The sequence below is a fragment of the Fukomys damarensis genome, unplaced genomic scaffold (assembly GCF_012274545.1).
Source record: "Fukomys damarensis isolate Sample0158 unplaced genomic scaffold, DMR_v1.0_HiC HiC_scaffold_16, whole genome shotgun sequence".
In the NCBI taxonomy this organism is placed as follows: domain Eukaryota; kingdom Metazoa; phylum Chordata; class Mammalia; order Rodentia; family Bathyergidae; genus Fukomys; species Fukomys damarensis.
This window is the reverse complement of record NW_022900928.1, coordinates 50818344-50834623: the sequence shown is the minus strand read 5'-3', so window position 1 is coordinate 50834623 and position 16280 is coordinate 50818344. Positions and strand designations below refer to the sequence as shown.

General features: G+C 36.1%; 1 protein-coding gene across 2 annotated transcripts in view; it reads left to right on the top strand.

Annotated features, from left to right (window-relative positions):
• Nucleotides 1-16280, top strand: part of Trpc6 (transient receptor potential cation channel subfamily C member 6) — a 123178-nt gene that overhangs the window by 104661 nt on the left and 2237 nt on the right. For both annotated transcript variants that reach the window (XM_010642037.2, XM_033764298.1), the window contains exon 10: nt 7694-7768. In XM_010642037.2, the coding sequence (XP_010640339.1) occupies nt 7694-7768 (75 nt within the window). The remainder of the gene's footprint in view (nt 1-7693; nt 7769-16280) is intronic.

The window sequence follows — 16280 nt, the reverse complement described above, 5'->3', positions numbered from 1 at the left end:
CAGAGGGATGGCTGGGTCAAATGGAACCTCTAGTCCCAGCTCTTTGAGGTATCTCCATATTGATTTCCATAGTGGTTGCACCAGTCTGCTCTCCCACCAACAATGGAGAAGGGTTCCTTTCTCCCCAGAACCCCACCAACATTTGTTATGGTGTGATTTCTTGATAGCAGCCATTCTTTGTGGGGTGAGGTGAAATCTCAGTGTTGTTTTCATCTGCATCTCTCAAATGATCAGTGATGTGGAGCATTTTTTCATATATTTACTTGCTGCTTTTACTTCTTTGTCTGAGAAATGTCTGTTCATTTCGGATGCCCATTTTTGAATCGGGTCTTTATATTTGGGGGCTGATTGTTTTGAGCTCTTTCTATATTCTAGATAATAGTCCTTTATCTGAGGAGCAGCTGGTAAAAATTTTTTCCCACATTGCACGTTGTCTCTTAGTTCTGCTGATGGTTTCTTTTGCAGTACAGAAGCTTTTTAATAAGATGAGATTCCACTTGTTGATTCTTTCTGTTAGTTCCCGTGCTACTGAGGATTTGTTCATAAAATCTTTTCCTATGCCACTGTCTTGCAGAGTTCTGCCTAACTTACCTTCCAGCAAATTTAGTGTCTCTATTTTAATATTTAGATCTTTAATCCACTTGGATTTTAGTTTAGTTCATAGTGAAAGATAAGGGTCCAGTTTTATTCTGTGGCAGGTTGAGATCCAGTTTTTCCAACACCATTTATTAAAGAGGCTATCTTTCCTCAACTAAGGATGGTTAGCTCCTTTGTCGAAGATTGGGTAGCTGAGTACATCTGGATTTGTTTTTGTGTCTTCCAATCTGTGCCACTCATCCTCAGGCCTGTTTCTTTGCCAGTACCGTGCTGTTTCTATCACAGTGGCTTTATAGTAAAGTTTCAAATTAGGAATTGTTATACCTGCTGCCATGTGTCTGTTGCCTAGGATGGCTTTTGCTATTCTAGGTCTCTTATGGTTCCAAATGAATTTTTGGATTTTTTTTTCTAGTTCTGTGAAATATAGTGTTGGAATTTCAATTGGCATTGCATTGAATCTGTATAGCAGTTTTGGTAGTATGGCCATTTTCACTATGTTGATTCTTCCTACCCAGGAGCAGGGGATATCTTTCCTTTTTTAATATCCTCTTCAATTTCTTCCAGAGTGCTATAGTTTTCAGTATAGAGATATTTTCCTTCTTTTGTTAGATTGATTCCTAGATACTTCAATTTTTTGGATGCTATTGTAAAAATATTTTTTTCGCTTATTTCTCTCTCAGTGAGTCTGTTATTTGTGTACAAGAAGGCTATTGATTTTTGGGTGTTCATCTTGTATCCAGCTACTCTACTGAATTTGTCAATTATGTCTAGAAGTCTTCTGGTGGAGTTTTTGGGTCTTCAATGTAGAGAATCACATCATCAGCACATAATGACAATTCAACTTCTTCCTTTCCTATCTTTATTGCTTTAATTTCTTTCTCTTGTCTAATTGCTGTGGCTAATGTTTCGAGAACTATATCAAAGAGGAGTGGTGATAGTGGGCATCCTTGTCTTGTTCCTGATTTTAATGTGAAGGTTTTCAGTTTTTGGCCATTTATTATGATGTTGGCTGTTGGTTTTTCACAGATAGCCTTTATTAAGTTGAGATATAGACCATCTATTCCAATTTTTTGCAGGGTTTTATCATGAATAGGTGTTGAATTTTGTCAAATGCTTTTTCTGCATCTATTGAGAGGATCATATAGTTTTTGTCCTTGACTTTTTTTAATATAATGTATTATATTTATTGACATACGCATGTTGAACCACCCTTGCATCCTTGGAATAAATCCGACTTGATCAGGATGTGTGATCTTCTTGGTGATCCTCTGTATTCTGTTTGCTAGTATCTTATTAAGGATTTTTGCATCTATATTCATTAAGGAGATTGGCCTGTAGTTCTCTTTTGTAATTGTGTCTTTCCCTGGTTAGAGAATCAAAGTGATGCTTACTTCCAGGAAATGAATTTGGTATAGCTTCCCTTTCAATTTCATTGAAAAATTTGAAGAGTAATGGCAGTAGTTCTTCTCTAAATGTTTTGTAAAATTCAGCAGTGAATCCACCAGCGCCTGGGCTTTTCTTTGTTGGTAAATTTTTAATTACATTTTCAATTTCACTGACTGTAATTGGGGCGTTTAAAATGTTTTTATCTTCTTTGTTCAACTTTGGTAATTCATAAGTATCTAAAAATCTGTCCATTTCTTCTGTGTTTTCCATTTTATTGAAGTACAGGTTCTCATAGTAGGTATTAACGATCTTCTGGATTTCTATTGGATCTGTTTTAACTTTGCTTTTTAATTCCTGATTTCATGGGTCTGAGCCTTTTCTTTCCTTTTTTTGATAAGATTAGCTAAGGGTTTGTCAATTTTATTTATTCCTTCGAAAAACCAACTCTTTGTTTCATTTATTTTTTGTATCATTTTCTTAGTTTCCACTGCATTGATTTCTGCTCGAATTTATAATTTCCTCTCTTGTTTGAGCTTTGGGTTTTTCTTGCTCTTGTTTTTCTAGGAGTCTAAGATTCATCATTAGGTTGTTTATTTGAGCTTGCTCTGTTTTCCTACTGTGGGCATTCAGTGCTATGAATTTTCCCCGTAGAACTGCTTTCATTGTGTCCCATAGATTCCTGTATGTTGTATTGGCACTTTCTTTTATTTGTAAAAACTGTCTAATTTCTTCTTTAATTTCCTCTGTAATCCATTGAATGTTCAGGAGTGTTGTTCAGTCCATGTGCTTGTGAAGTTTCTACAGTTTCTTGTGCTATTGATCTCCAGCTTGATTGCACTATGATCTGATAATATAAGGGGAAAACCTCAATTATTTTGCATTTATTCAGACCTGTTCTGTGAGCCAATATGTGGTCTATCTTGGAGAATGATCCACGTGCAGCTGAAATGAATGTATATTCTGACTTTGTGGGGTGGAATACTCTGTAGACATCTATTAAGTCCATGTGTTCCAAAGCTTGGTTCAGTTCTATTATTTCATTGTTGATTTTCTGCCTAGATGATCTGTCAAATTGTGATAATGGGGTATTTAAATCCCCACTACAATTGTATTTGTGCTTATTTGGTTTTTTATGTTACTTAATATTTGTTTTATATAGTTGGGGGCATTTATATTTGCTGCATATATGTTTATGATTGTCATCTCTTCCTCTTGAATTGTTCCCTTTACAAGGATGTAGTGTCCTTCTTTGTCTCTCTTAATGAGTTTTGGTTTGAAATTTACTTTATCTGAGAATAAGATTGCTACCCCTGCTTTTTTCTTGGCTCTTGATGTGTGGAGAATTGTTTTCCATCCTTTCACTTTCAGTCTATGGGCTTCTTTTTGCACTAGTTGTGTTTCTTGTATACAAGATATTGTTGGATTTTGCTTCTTAATCCATCCTGCCAGTCTATTTCTCTTGATTGGTGAATTGAGGCCATTAATATGGATGGTTATAACTGATATGTTCTGACTTATTATTGTCATGTTATTCTCCTTTTGTTAACTCTTTTTAATTTTTCTCCCCTCTCCTTTTAGTTCCTTGCCTTGCCTATTTGATTTGGTCTGTTGGGCCTCATGGTATTTTGACCTTCATTGTCCTTTTCTAGGATATTGTTTAGAATTCCTTGTAGTGCCGGTTTGGTGTTCATGATGTTTCTCAGGTGTTCTTTGTTGTGGAAGTATCTTATTTCCCTGTCCATTTTGAAAGAGAGTTTTGCAGGATACATCAGTCTAGGTTGAAGGTTGTTTTCTTTTAGGACTTGAAATACCTCACTCCAGGCCCTCCTTGACCTAAGAGTTTGTGTTGAAAAGTCTGCTGTGATTCAAATGGGCTTTCCTTTGCATGTGATTTATTTCTTTCCTTTCCTGCTTGTAGTATTTTGTCTTTCTGTTGGGATTTCTGGGATCTTGATTATTATATGTCTAGGTGTAGATTTTTTTTGATTGTGGCTAGTTGGAGTTCTATATGCCTCACTTATCTGTATGTCTAATTCTTCCTTTCTGTTTGGAAGCTTTCTGTCATTAATTCTGTGAAGAGCTTTTTTAAGTCATTTGTGTTTTCTCCTACTATTTCATGGATTCCTATCAGACTTATGTTGTTTTTCTTGGCATTATCTAGAAGTTGTTGGATAGATTTCTCATGATCCCTTACTGTTTTTGAGAGACCTCTTTTTTCATGGTCACTGACTGCAATCCTATCTTCTATGTCTGAAATTCTATCTTCGCAATCTTTTATTCTGTTGTGTACACTTTCAATAGAGTTTTTAATCTCCTGGATATCTGTTTGAATCTGTTTTATGGATTCCATTTCTTTCCTCTGTTGGGCATTCATTGTTTCCATTTCTTTCTTATGCTGAGTCTTCATGGCTTCTATCATGGTCTTGAGCCCTTCTATTTTTTTTGTCCGTTTCTGTACTAGAGTCTTGGATCATGACTTCCATTTTGCTCACCATCTCTATGGTTAACTGGGAAATTATTTCTGATTTGAATTTTTCTAGAGCCTGATTGATCTGTTTTGTTACCTTCTGTGTTATGGGTCCAGGGTGTCCAGACTTTTCATCCTCATTTGCTCTACTGTTTGCCATTGTTGAACTGGAAGTCTGTCTTTGTGTCTTGCTTAAGTGTTTTCCCATTTTTATTTTTGCTGTTGGGTTGTCCTTGGTTTAATTTCTGGGTTATTACTTAAATCTTCCTGATATCGCTGTTCTTTAGCTTTTGAGTCTCTAATGACTCATAGACATCCTCATTTTCATAATATCGGAGAAAACAGCTCATTAAATCAATCACAATCCTTTATCCCAATTGATACATTCAGCAGTCCAATGGGATCAAGCACAGCTTGAAAATTGACCACTTGTGGTAGTCAGTAATCTATAACCTTTAAACCATGTGAATTAAATTAATATCAAGAAGCAGCCCAAAATATGTTTGCAGTGAATAAGCTTTTCAATATAGTATCTTTACCATTACCACGGGGGCTTAGACTTAGTTAGGACAAGAGGAGTAGATAAGTGAAAGAATTGGAGAAGGTTTCAAGTGAAGCCAGAGGATGTAGAATGACCATACAATCTTTATGAAACTATTAGCTTCAAAGGAGATAGACAGAGTGCAGGAATAAGGACAAGAATATATCCCCTTAACAGTAACAGGGCTAACCTTCCCTTGAAGCTACAGAGCCTTGAGTGAGGTAAAATGACAGTATAAAAGAACATAAAGAAAAAAAGAAAAAATGATAAAAGAAGAAGTCTGAGTTAGGGCACGAGTAGGAATAAAAAGGGAGATGAGGGATAATATGGTGGAGCAAGAGACTGAGTTGGAGAAAGAGGATAGAAAAAAGAATGAATTTGCAGGGTGGAATGAGGAAAAGAAAAAAAAAAAGAATTTGAAGGGCCTCTTTCAGACTATGTCTCTGTTGTCATATTATACCACGTGTACAGCCATGTGTAGAACCAAATTCCCTGATCTCAGCTAGCCAACGGCAGGTCCCCGCGACTCAGACTGGCCTCAGTCCACAGGCCTAAATTGAGTTTCCCAACCCGCAGGGTTGAACTCCACTCAGTTCTGTTACAGATTTCCCCTGCCCTTTCCTTAAAGATGCATCTAAGTTGGGAGCTCAGAAAAATACTCTTCACGACCACGTATGCCTCTGCAGAGTGGGTCCAAGGACTGGCCCAATCAGGAGGCTTGAGAACGGGGGGGGGAGTCAGGTCGTGGGGGTGTTTCAAGGGCTCTTCCTTGCTGGATGTGGTGGTGCGCATTTGGGGAGATCGCAGATCCCTGAGTCACTACTTCTAAAAACAAGTGGTCTTTGATAACATATCCGCTGTCCCCAAATGCAATGATATGATATAATGTAGTCCCTTCACTTGTGTCCATGAACATATTGGGCATTTTCTACTTAATAAAGTATAAGAGAAATTCATGAAATGAAACAAATTATTCATTGCATTATCTGAGTGCATATAGAAAAGGAAAGTTATTTGGTTTTGTTTTTGCTCTTATGGGTACAAGTTCCTCATTTCAATTATAAACTTTCAATTTATAGAGCTAGGTAAATTATCAGTAATTGTTTATGGCTGGTGGGAACTGGCCAGCTCAACTTCTACATTCCAAAGTTCAGAAACCAACTGCCCATATGGAGCTCGAGAAAAAAAAAAGAAAAGGATAAGGATTCTAATTGGAAAAAAATAATCCCATGAGAAAGTGCAATCTCAGAAACCATGAGTACTGAGATGAAGGGTAAGATGCTTGCTGCATGGTCAGATTTTATTAATGCCCATGTGGATTATTGTGTATAGCTGAGAGTTGGCCAGGGGCAGTTGCTTTCCCCATCAAGAATCTCTGCTGAGTGCAGAACACTACACCCAGGGGGAGCACTGCGGCACTCGGTGCATACAGAGTAGAGGAGGATCTGGGCAGGGACAGGTTTGGATGTAGTATCACATGACAGGGAATGAAGCAGCTGGCTGTTTCCTCTGAAAAAGGAAGATTGAAAGAGAACAATAATGTCTTTAAAACATCCACTTTCTGAGAAGCCCAAAGTATAATAAAGAGCAAAATAAAAAAATAGATAATAGGAAGTAGGGACGCTGATCTTTTTCAAATGGAAAGGGAATCAAGAGATGGAGGGAGAGGGAGGAAAAAGAGGTGAAGAGGATTAAAAAAAGAAATAAAGCATGGTTTGTACATGTACTAAGTCCCCACAAGGAGCTGTAATCATTTTTACTAACAAAAAGTAAAAATAAATTAAGCTAGAAAATAACCACTTTTGATTAGGGAGTACACATTTTTTATTTCTTCAAAAACAGGAAAAAAGTCAATGACCAAAATTTACAAATAGTCCAATTTTAGTTTTTTTTTTGTAAGAACAAACTGCAACAATAATATCTGTTCAGTAGAGCAGTAAGCTATCTTAGGAAGTATGAAACTTTCTATAACTATGAAATCTATAAATACTGGATGACTGGCATTAGAAATTTATAGATGGTCTTCTTTCCTATACTGGATGGGCAAATGAACCAAATAATTGAAGTAATCTTGTGTTAACAAGATTTGATCATTTAATAAAGGAGAAACATGTCCCTCAATTATTGCTTTGACACTTATTACTTTGGGCTCTCAAAAAAATAACAAGCTGAGCTGGTGATTTAGCTCACTGGTACCATTCCTGCCTCCTGAGTTAGATCCCTGGTACCCCCCACCAAAAAAAGATAAAAAGGTCTCTGACTTCTAGCTTCCTCGACTTGGCACATGAATAAAATTGTACCTATATCATGATGATTAGATCAAATAAATACATTGAGAATTCCAAAGCCATACTTTAAATAGTTATTGTTATAACTATTTTGCAGGAATTTTTAAAAATGTAATTTATGGCATTCTTCCAGATATATGACTTACAGGAATCAGTAGGTTAAGTGGGGAAAAATTCTCTTACTTTACTTAATGTAATTTAGTGTGCAATTTTTAGGTCTGATTAGAATTGCAATCTGAGAGAACGCAATATCCAAAGGAAATGTCCTTATACTTAGAAAAGGAAGAACCCAATAAGAATATTTCTGTCATTAAAACTTGTGGGGGAATTAGACCAAATGGCTTTTAAAATATGGAATGGAAAGTGAAAAGATGGCTATGTGATTGTATTCATTTTATTATCTGCCTTTAAAAGAGAAATGAAGAAAAGAAATTTGGAATTTTGGGAAGTCATGAGGACCTTTCAAAATTATCACTTGACAAAAACCAGGTAAGATAATATTTGAAAATATATGCTTATACATATAATCTGGGTTATCTTCTCAGAGAAATGATAAATATTCAGAGGCAATTAAAAGGTTAACAGCTTTCAAATAGTTTGTTATAGAGAGGTAGAAACAAGCCTACATCCAATTAGCAAAGAAAAATTACTTGTGTATTTAAGACATATATATTAAGCTCAGCCCTTATTGGTGATGGGATACAAGGCTAGTGTTCAAAGAAGGCTAAACTGAAAGGAATCACAGGGGCCTGAAGGTGGATATGATTAACTTAACTGTAGCTCTGGTGGAGAGCAGACACAGGCAACAGTTTGTGCCTCCTTGTTGGTCAGTAATCAAGAAACTGTTAAAAGAGGCACTGCAGGAATTTAATGGGTCTATTGGTCAGCACGGTTCGTAATAAACACTGTGTCCTAGAGATGCATTAGTCCACTCATTTGGAGAAGCAAAATTCTTGATGATGAGAGTATTTGCTTCCTTTTTTGTTGCATACTCACAGTTGGGGTTCCCTTAAAGGGAAATTAGGAAGGAATGAATTAGATAGGGATTGTGTTCAGTCATACATAATTAAAAACCCAGACCCTGCTGGTTTAAACAAGACATTTATGGTTTATCCCCTCTCTCCTTAAACTTTTCAGTTAGATTGTCATTAGGAGTGACTGTGATTTTCTTGGACTTTTTAGCATAGTCAAATGCCCATATGCTTTCTGTTGGGACTTGAAGGAGTAAGGACAAAAGGTAGGGCATTCTCACGGGCTCTGCTGCCACCCTCATAAACACCTCCTAGTGGTTCCTGTTACTAGACCTCAGTGGCTGGAACTGTACTACACTACACGGCTGCTTCAGGGAAATACAACCAAGGAGGGAGGAAAATTATTTTGTTTTCTACCAGAATATTTTTAAAACTCCCAACAACATAGAAACACTCCTAAAACCTATCTGATCTTCAGTCTCTCCGTTTCTTTTCTACCACATCAGCCACAAGTATATCAGCCATTTTCCATTTCAAATCAGAGCCCAAAGGAGAGATTTGGTGTGAGGTAAACCCTCAACAAATGAGCCCTATTAAGATTGGGAAGAATTCCCAAAGAACAGCATCCCAGGCTGACACGGAGGTTGAAGATGGCATATGATCATGAGGGTTATGCATGAATTCTCTCCGGGCTCTCACAGTCTGGGACTCAGCCATACCAATATGGCAGATTGACCTGCGAATGAAATAGCTAGAAGACAACATGAGAATAATCCGTGATCTTCCAAGACAATCACCATTTAGGGTTGTTGAAAATTTACAGAATCTTGCTAGTCAGAGAAGTTTTTTTTGGGTTGCCTATGAGATATGGGTGATCTAGACTGCATTTAAAAATAGTACAAATAAGAGAGAGTTATGAAATGGTAAACAATGTATACACCATAGCGACAAAGTCAATTTTTACTGTATAGTGGTTAGGAGGATAATTTGGAGATTTAACAAACAGCAGCTCTCAGGCCATACTTATTCATTAGCCTGTTTTTTACCAGACTGCAAGATAAAGAATTTTTTTTTTTTTCCTTTAGGGATGTGTGTTTTGTTTGTGTCTACATTTTAAAGGGCTATGGAAAAAAAAATAAAAAAGAATATGTGACAGAAACTGTATGTGACCAATGAATCCTAAAATATTAATTATATGGCTCTTTCCCCAAAAAACTTGCTAACCCTGGCCAGTCTCTTGATAATGGTTATCATGAAGAGAACACTTAAGAAACACAGACAATTAAGTTCAAATATTTTATAAGAGAATTACATCACTATAATGCACTGGTATGTGTGTTCTAGTTAAAATTCTGCCTAAGACTGTTACTTATTTGCAGGATGTGTGCAGTTTTAATGTTAGCAGCCAAGGATTGTTTATAATATTAAAACATGTTAATATGTGTAAAGTTCTTGCAACACAAACAGTAGGAAAACCAAATATAACAACAATTTGGAAATGATGTGAAGACACAGAAATAAGACCTAAAATAGGCCTAAAATATCTAGAAAAAGAATTCAAACAGAAAATGAAAGGAATCAAATTAAAACATGTAAATGGATGGGCCTGGAAAAGTAATATTAAATAAATGAATCAGTGAGTGGCATAAACAGGAATGCTAATGGAAAATTATAATTTTGGAGTGAATTTGGAAGCTAGCGCACACTGATTGCAAAATAGTGACAAAATTAGTATTTTGAGGGTGGGTATGGCAACAACAACACACACACTCATCTTGATTTTTCTCACCACTTTCTGGCTACTGATTTAGACTAATTTTATGGCCTTCTTAGGCTTGAATTTACTCACCTAAAGTCTCAAATAATAATTGAAATAAATGAGACTAAATACTTATCAAAGCACATGGTGAGAAGTGTGCTTTTCTACTTACATGTTAATATATTCCTCTCTTTACTCTTCTCTGGTGGAGTCACATTTGGTCATGGTACGTTAGCCAATTCCCAGACCAAGAGACAAACTGACTTCTTGATGACGTAGTCCATGTCTCAGTTCAGCTCTGTGTTTTCGTACTGGTGGTACCAAGTGTGTGGTACTGCGAAGGCATATGTGAGCAGATAGGAAGTATGGATAGACAGAAGGATGAAGGGGAAATGTTAATAGGAGAAGATGAACAGCTTATCTCTAAAGAAGTGTTCAACCAAAAATATTTTACAGTTTAATTGATCCCTTTAATCATTTATGTTACTTATGTTCGTTAAATTAGTTGCATATACTACATAAAAAACTGAGGAAGGCTAAATGACGTGATGACTTTTCAGAAACTTTAGATAGTGGATATACTTGGAATTGTATCCATTTGTGACATATTTCTTGGAGCAAATTTCTTGTGACAGGCACACCAAGTAATGTATTATTAATAATCACTTTTAATGATATAAAATTTGTGAATGATACATCTTACAAGCTTAACTTCATTCATATATTCTAAATATTGTGATGTGGAAATTAAAAAGAAAAGATGGAATTTTGGGTATTATATTTTTAGTCTTTTTTATACACATGAGAGTTGTATAATCGGCAATATGGCCCACTGTGCTTTCTTATGGAAAAGAGGTTATGAGTATTAGTCTTATGCATAACAGCCCAGATAACTAGGGAGTTGATAGGTATAGACAACTGATTTTTTAAGATTTGTTTTACTATAGAAAATTATACTTAGATAAGATCTACCATTTTAACTATTTTTCATATATAATTCAGTGGCATTAAATACATTCATAGTGATGAAATGGGTTCCTGAAAATAATAAATAACTTTCTAAATAACTGCACTGTTTCAATAAGAAAACATCACCCTTGAAGTTTTTTAGGTTGTTATTCCACGTTGAGTCAGTTTTTTCTGCGCTGGATTCAGTAAGAACTTTTTTCTTTTTCTTTTTTTTTTTTCAGCTTTAATTGAGTTTATTGGTACATTTTAGGAATACAGTATAGTTACATTCATTGTTGGGATCTTGTACCTCTACATGACAAGTCTTGATTCTCATTTTTTTCCCCTTACCTCTGCCCTCCCTTCACCCCCTCCTCCCCTCCCCCATCTACAAACACTTTATTTTCATCTTTTCATTCTCTCACATTTTTTTCTTTTCCCTTTTTACTCTTCCCCTACCCATCCCACCTTCCCTACACCTTTAGCTCCTTTCCTCCCATTTCTAAATGTCAGTAATCTTATTAGAATCTTATGCATTGTTGCAGAATATTCACACCAGGGAAACTATTCGGTATTTACACATGTGGGACTTATTTATTTCACTTAGGAGTATATCTTCAATATGTATCCATTTTCCTATGAATGAATCTATTCTCTCGCTCTTTATGGCTGAGTAATATTCCATTTTATAGAAAAACCACAACTTCTTTATCCAGTTTCCAACGGATGGGCAAATAGGTTGTTTCCAAGATTTAGCTATTACAAACTGTGCCGCTATAAACATGGGTGCACATACTTCTCTGTGATATGATTCTTTTAGTTCTCTTGGAAAGATACCCAACAGAGGGATGGCTGGGTCAAATGGAACCTCCAGTCCAAGCTCTTTGAGGTATCTCCATATTGATTTCCATAGTGGTTGCACTAGTCTGCACTCCCACCAACAATGGAGGAGGGTTCCTTTCTCCCCACAACCCCGCCAACATTTGTTATTGTGTGATTTCTTGATAGCAGCCATTCTTTGTGGGGTGAGGTGGAATCTCAGTGTTGTTTTCATCTGCATCTCTCGAATGACCAGTGATGTGGAACATTTTTTCATATATTTTCTTGCTGCTTTCACTTCTTTGTCTGAGAAATGTCTGCTCATTTCGGATGCCCATTTTTGAATCGGGTCTTTATATTTGGGGGGCTGATTGTTTAGAGTTCTTTATATATCCTGATAATAGTCCTTTGTCTGAGAAGAACTGGTAAAAATTTTTTCCCACATTGCACGTTGTCTCTTAGTTCTGCTGATGGTTTCTTTTGAAGTACAGAAGCTTTTTAGTAAGATGAGATCCCAGTTGTTGATTCTTTCTGCTAGTTCCCGTGCTACTGAGGATTTGTTCATAAAGTCTTTTCCTATACCAATGTCTTCCAGAGTTCTGCCTAACTTACCTTCCATCAAATTTAATGTTTCTGTTTTAATATTTAGATCTTTAATCCATTTGGATTTTAATTTAGTGCATGGCGAAAGATAAGGGTCTAATTTTAATCTGTGGCAGGTTGATATCCAGTTTTTCCAACACCATTTATTAAAGAGGCTATCTTTCCTCCACTGAGGATGGTGAGCTCCTTTGTCAAAGATGAGGTAGCTAAGTACATCTGCATTTGTTTTTGTGTCTTCCAGTCTGTTCTACTGATCCTCAGGCCTATTTCCTTGCCAGTACCATGGTGTTTTTATCACAGTGGTTTTGTAGTATAGTTACAAATTGGGAATTGTTACACCTGGTGCCATGTGTCTGTTGCCTAGGATGGCTTTTGCTATTCTAGGTCTCTTATGGTTCCAAATGAATTTTTGGATTTTTTTTTCTAGTTCTGTGAAATATAGTGTTGGAATTTCAATTGGCATTGCATTGAATGTATATAGCAGTTTTGGTAGTATGGCCATTTTCACTATGTTGATTCTTCCTACCCAGGAGCAGGGGATATCTTTCCATTTTTTTATATCCTCTTCAATTTCTTTTTTCAGAGTGCTTTAGTTTTCAGTGTAGAGATCTTTTGTTTCTTTTGTTAGATTGATTCCTAGATACTTCATTTTTTTGGATGCTATTGTAAAAGGAATTTTTTCCCTTATTTCTCTCTCCATGTGTCTGTTATTTGTGTATAAGAAGGCTCTTGATTTTTGGGTATTCACCTCGTATCCAGATACTCTACTGAATCTGTCAATTAAGTCTAGAAGTTTTTTGGTGGAGTTTTCTGGATCTTCAATATAGAGTATCATATTATCAGCAAATAATGATAGTTTAACTTCTTCCTTTCCTATCTTTATTGCTTTAATTTCTTTCTCTTGTTTAATTGCTGTGGCTAATGTTTCCAGAAGTATATTGAAGAGAAGTGGTGATAATGGGCATCCTTGTCTTGTTCCTGATTTTAACATGAAGGCCTTCAGTTTATTGGCCATTCAATATGATGTTGGCTGATGGTTTTTCATAGATAGCCTTTATTAAATTGAGGTATAGACCATCTATTCCAATTTTTTGCAGGGTTTTTATCATGAATGGGTGTTGAATTTTATCAAATGCTTTTTCTGCATCTATTTCGAGGGTCATATGGTTTTTGTCCTTGACTTTTTAATATAATGTATTACATTTATTGACTTTTGTATGTTGAACCACCCTTGCATCCTTGGAATAAATCCAACTTGGTCAGGATGGATGATCTTCTTAATAATCCTCTGTATTCTGTTTGCTAGTATCTTATTAAGGATTTTTGCATCTATATCCATTAAGGAGATTGGTCTGTACTTCTCCTTTTTAGTTGTATCTTTCCCTGGTTTGGGAATCAAAGTGATACTTGCTTCCAGGAATGAATTTGGAAGTAGTGCTTCCCTTTCAATTTCATTGAAAAGTTTGAAGAGTAATGGTAGTAAAGAACATTTTTCTTAGCTGTATATCCAGGAACTGTCATTGTTAGCCATTATCCAGGGCTGCTGCTACTAAAAATTAAATGATGCAAACACATAAAATAGTAATTTCAACTGTGTCTGTTTCACCAGGGCCTCATTTCCACATGTTTTTGTGCAAATTCCCAATGCTGTTCTTCAGATCTATCAAGTCCAAATCTGACACCATCTTAGAAATATGTATTTTAATAAGACCTTAGAGATTATGATACTCAAAGAGGTTAGGAATCACTGAGTATTTAATACTCTAAATGACTGAGTTATGGGCTTGGCATATCAGTAAAAAACAATGTTTGGCAAAGTATCTCCAAACATATTGACTAGATTAAAGCTGGTTGTGAAATAGACCTAAAGCCATGTAGTAGATACTTATCCTTCTCTGAAGTAATGATAGTTGAGACTTAAAAGACAAATGACTTATCTGAAGTCCTCTTTCAGACAAGAGACAGGGCCAGAATTCAAACATACATCTGCTTGATCCCAAAGCAAGAAGTTAACAGGCATACTATAAAATAGTTTTATTTCACACCTGCATCTCTTGATGACTGAATATAGTGTATACACTTTCAAGTTAATTGCTTTGTTCCTGAATTTAGGCATTTAATACTGGTGGGGAATCAGAGACTTCCAGCACTGTTTCTATACCCAATATTGTAGGAAATTCCAAAGATAGGAGCACGATTGTTCTTCAAAAAAGCAATCCTCACTCTGATCCTACAATTAAGCCACAGGATGAGAAACATTTCTTTCTAATGTCAAACTCATTATTAGGATATAAGAAAGTAAAAGCATAAAATGCTTAGAAAATGTGGTAAAGAAATAGTACTGCGTGAAGAATTGGAAAGCGTTATAGGTATACGTGCGTCAGGAAAAAGGTTGATGTCAGCCCTTTCTGCTTGCAGCTAACAGACTCCTCAATTCTTGCTCCTGACTGCACGTCAGCAGTCTACAAACACAAGAATCTCTAAGGTTCAAATAGTACGCATATTTCAAACTGATTCCCCTTGTATGTTCAAAAGTGTTACAGGCATGACTTTTCAGATTTTCACTGATTTTTAGTTGTTGTAGATGGAAATAACTATATATTAGGATTTTCTGCCACCAAGTGGTAACAATGCATCTTTGCACATCGAGTAATTTCCGTTTCAAGTACTATTTCTCTGTATTTTCAATTTTTTAGTGAGTAGGGATTGAATTTCTATGATGTATTAAAAACTGGCCATAAGTTTTTTTTGCTGAATAAATGCTATATATTTGCATCAAAATCTCGATTATTTCAGACTTACAGCAGAACTATTCACAAAAATGATCTAAATGAATTTATAAATGTTTAGCCATAAACCATTTGCTTATATTGGGGGTTCTCAATTAGGGATTATATGCCTTCCACTCCTGCCTCAAGAGAACATTTGATTTGATTGTTTTGCCTCTCTCAACAGGAGAGGGACCTGCTATTTGGCATCTTGTAGATAGAGGCCAGGCAATCTTCTAGTCGTTCTACGGTACACAGATGACCCCTTATAACTAAGCATTTTCAAGCCCCAAAGATTAATAGTTTCATGTTGGAGAAATCCTAGACTCTACCTACTAAAAGTATCAAAACATGGACATTACAGCAAGGATTTTAATTGAGTTTCACTGAGCCTTACTTATAGCAACTAAGAAGTGTTTGGGAAATAAAAACAATGAAAATCTTTGGTCTTTGAAGGTAGTCTTAGAGTTTCCTTTCTCCTGGAAGGCAATTTGTACCCAAAACATTCAGATTTAGAGATACTCTGTGTTTCTCGGTTTCTCTTATTTTCTCTCTACAAAATGCATTAATGTGTTTTTAGTCATCTTCTTAGTATATTAATATAGTATGTTACACATTGATTGCATATTGCTTGAGTTCTTTGTTACTTGCCTGGGAAGTGCTGTCCCAATGATATATTACTTGATAAGTACTTCCAAAATGGGAACACTGTGTAGATGCCAGATGCATTTGGCTTCCTTAGTGCTACTACTATACAGATTCAATTCAGACAGGTTAATTAGTGCTTTCTCAGCAGCCGAATTCAGTCCCACAACAATGTTTCACCCTGGTGTTTCTTCAGGATCTTCCTGAGACTCTAGAGTACATACACCTGGTATAATCAGGCTGCCTGTTGATCCCTCATTGAGGGACTCCTGAGATTACTGCTATTAGTTCTCCAACTCCTTGGCCTCTTCTCTTTTTTGGTGGAAAGGTTTATAGCATGACTGTTATGGCAACATGATTGACAGCCACAAAGTCTAAGAGGCCTCTCGGCTGCTACTAGCCATTGAGGGTCCGAAGACACCTGCAGTGACACTGATTAGAATAATAAGCAGGTTAGATAGAAATGACACTATACACACACACACACA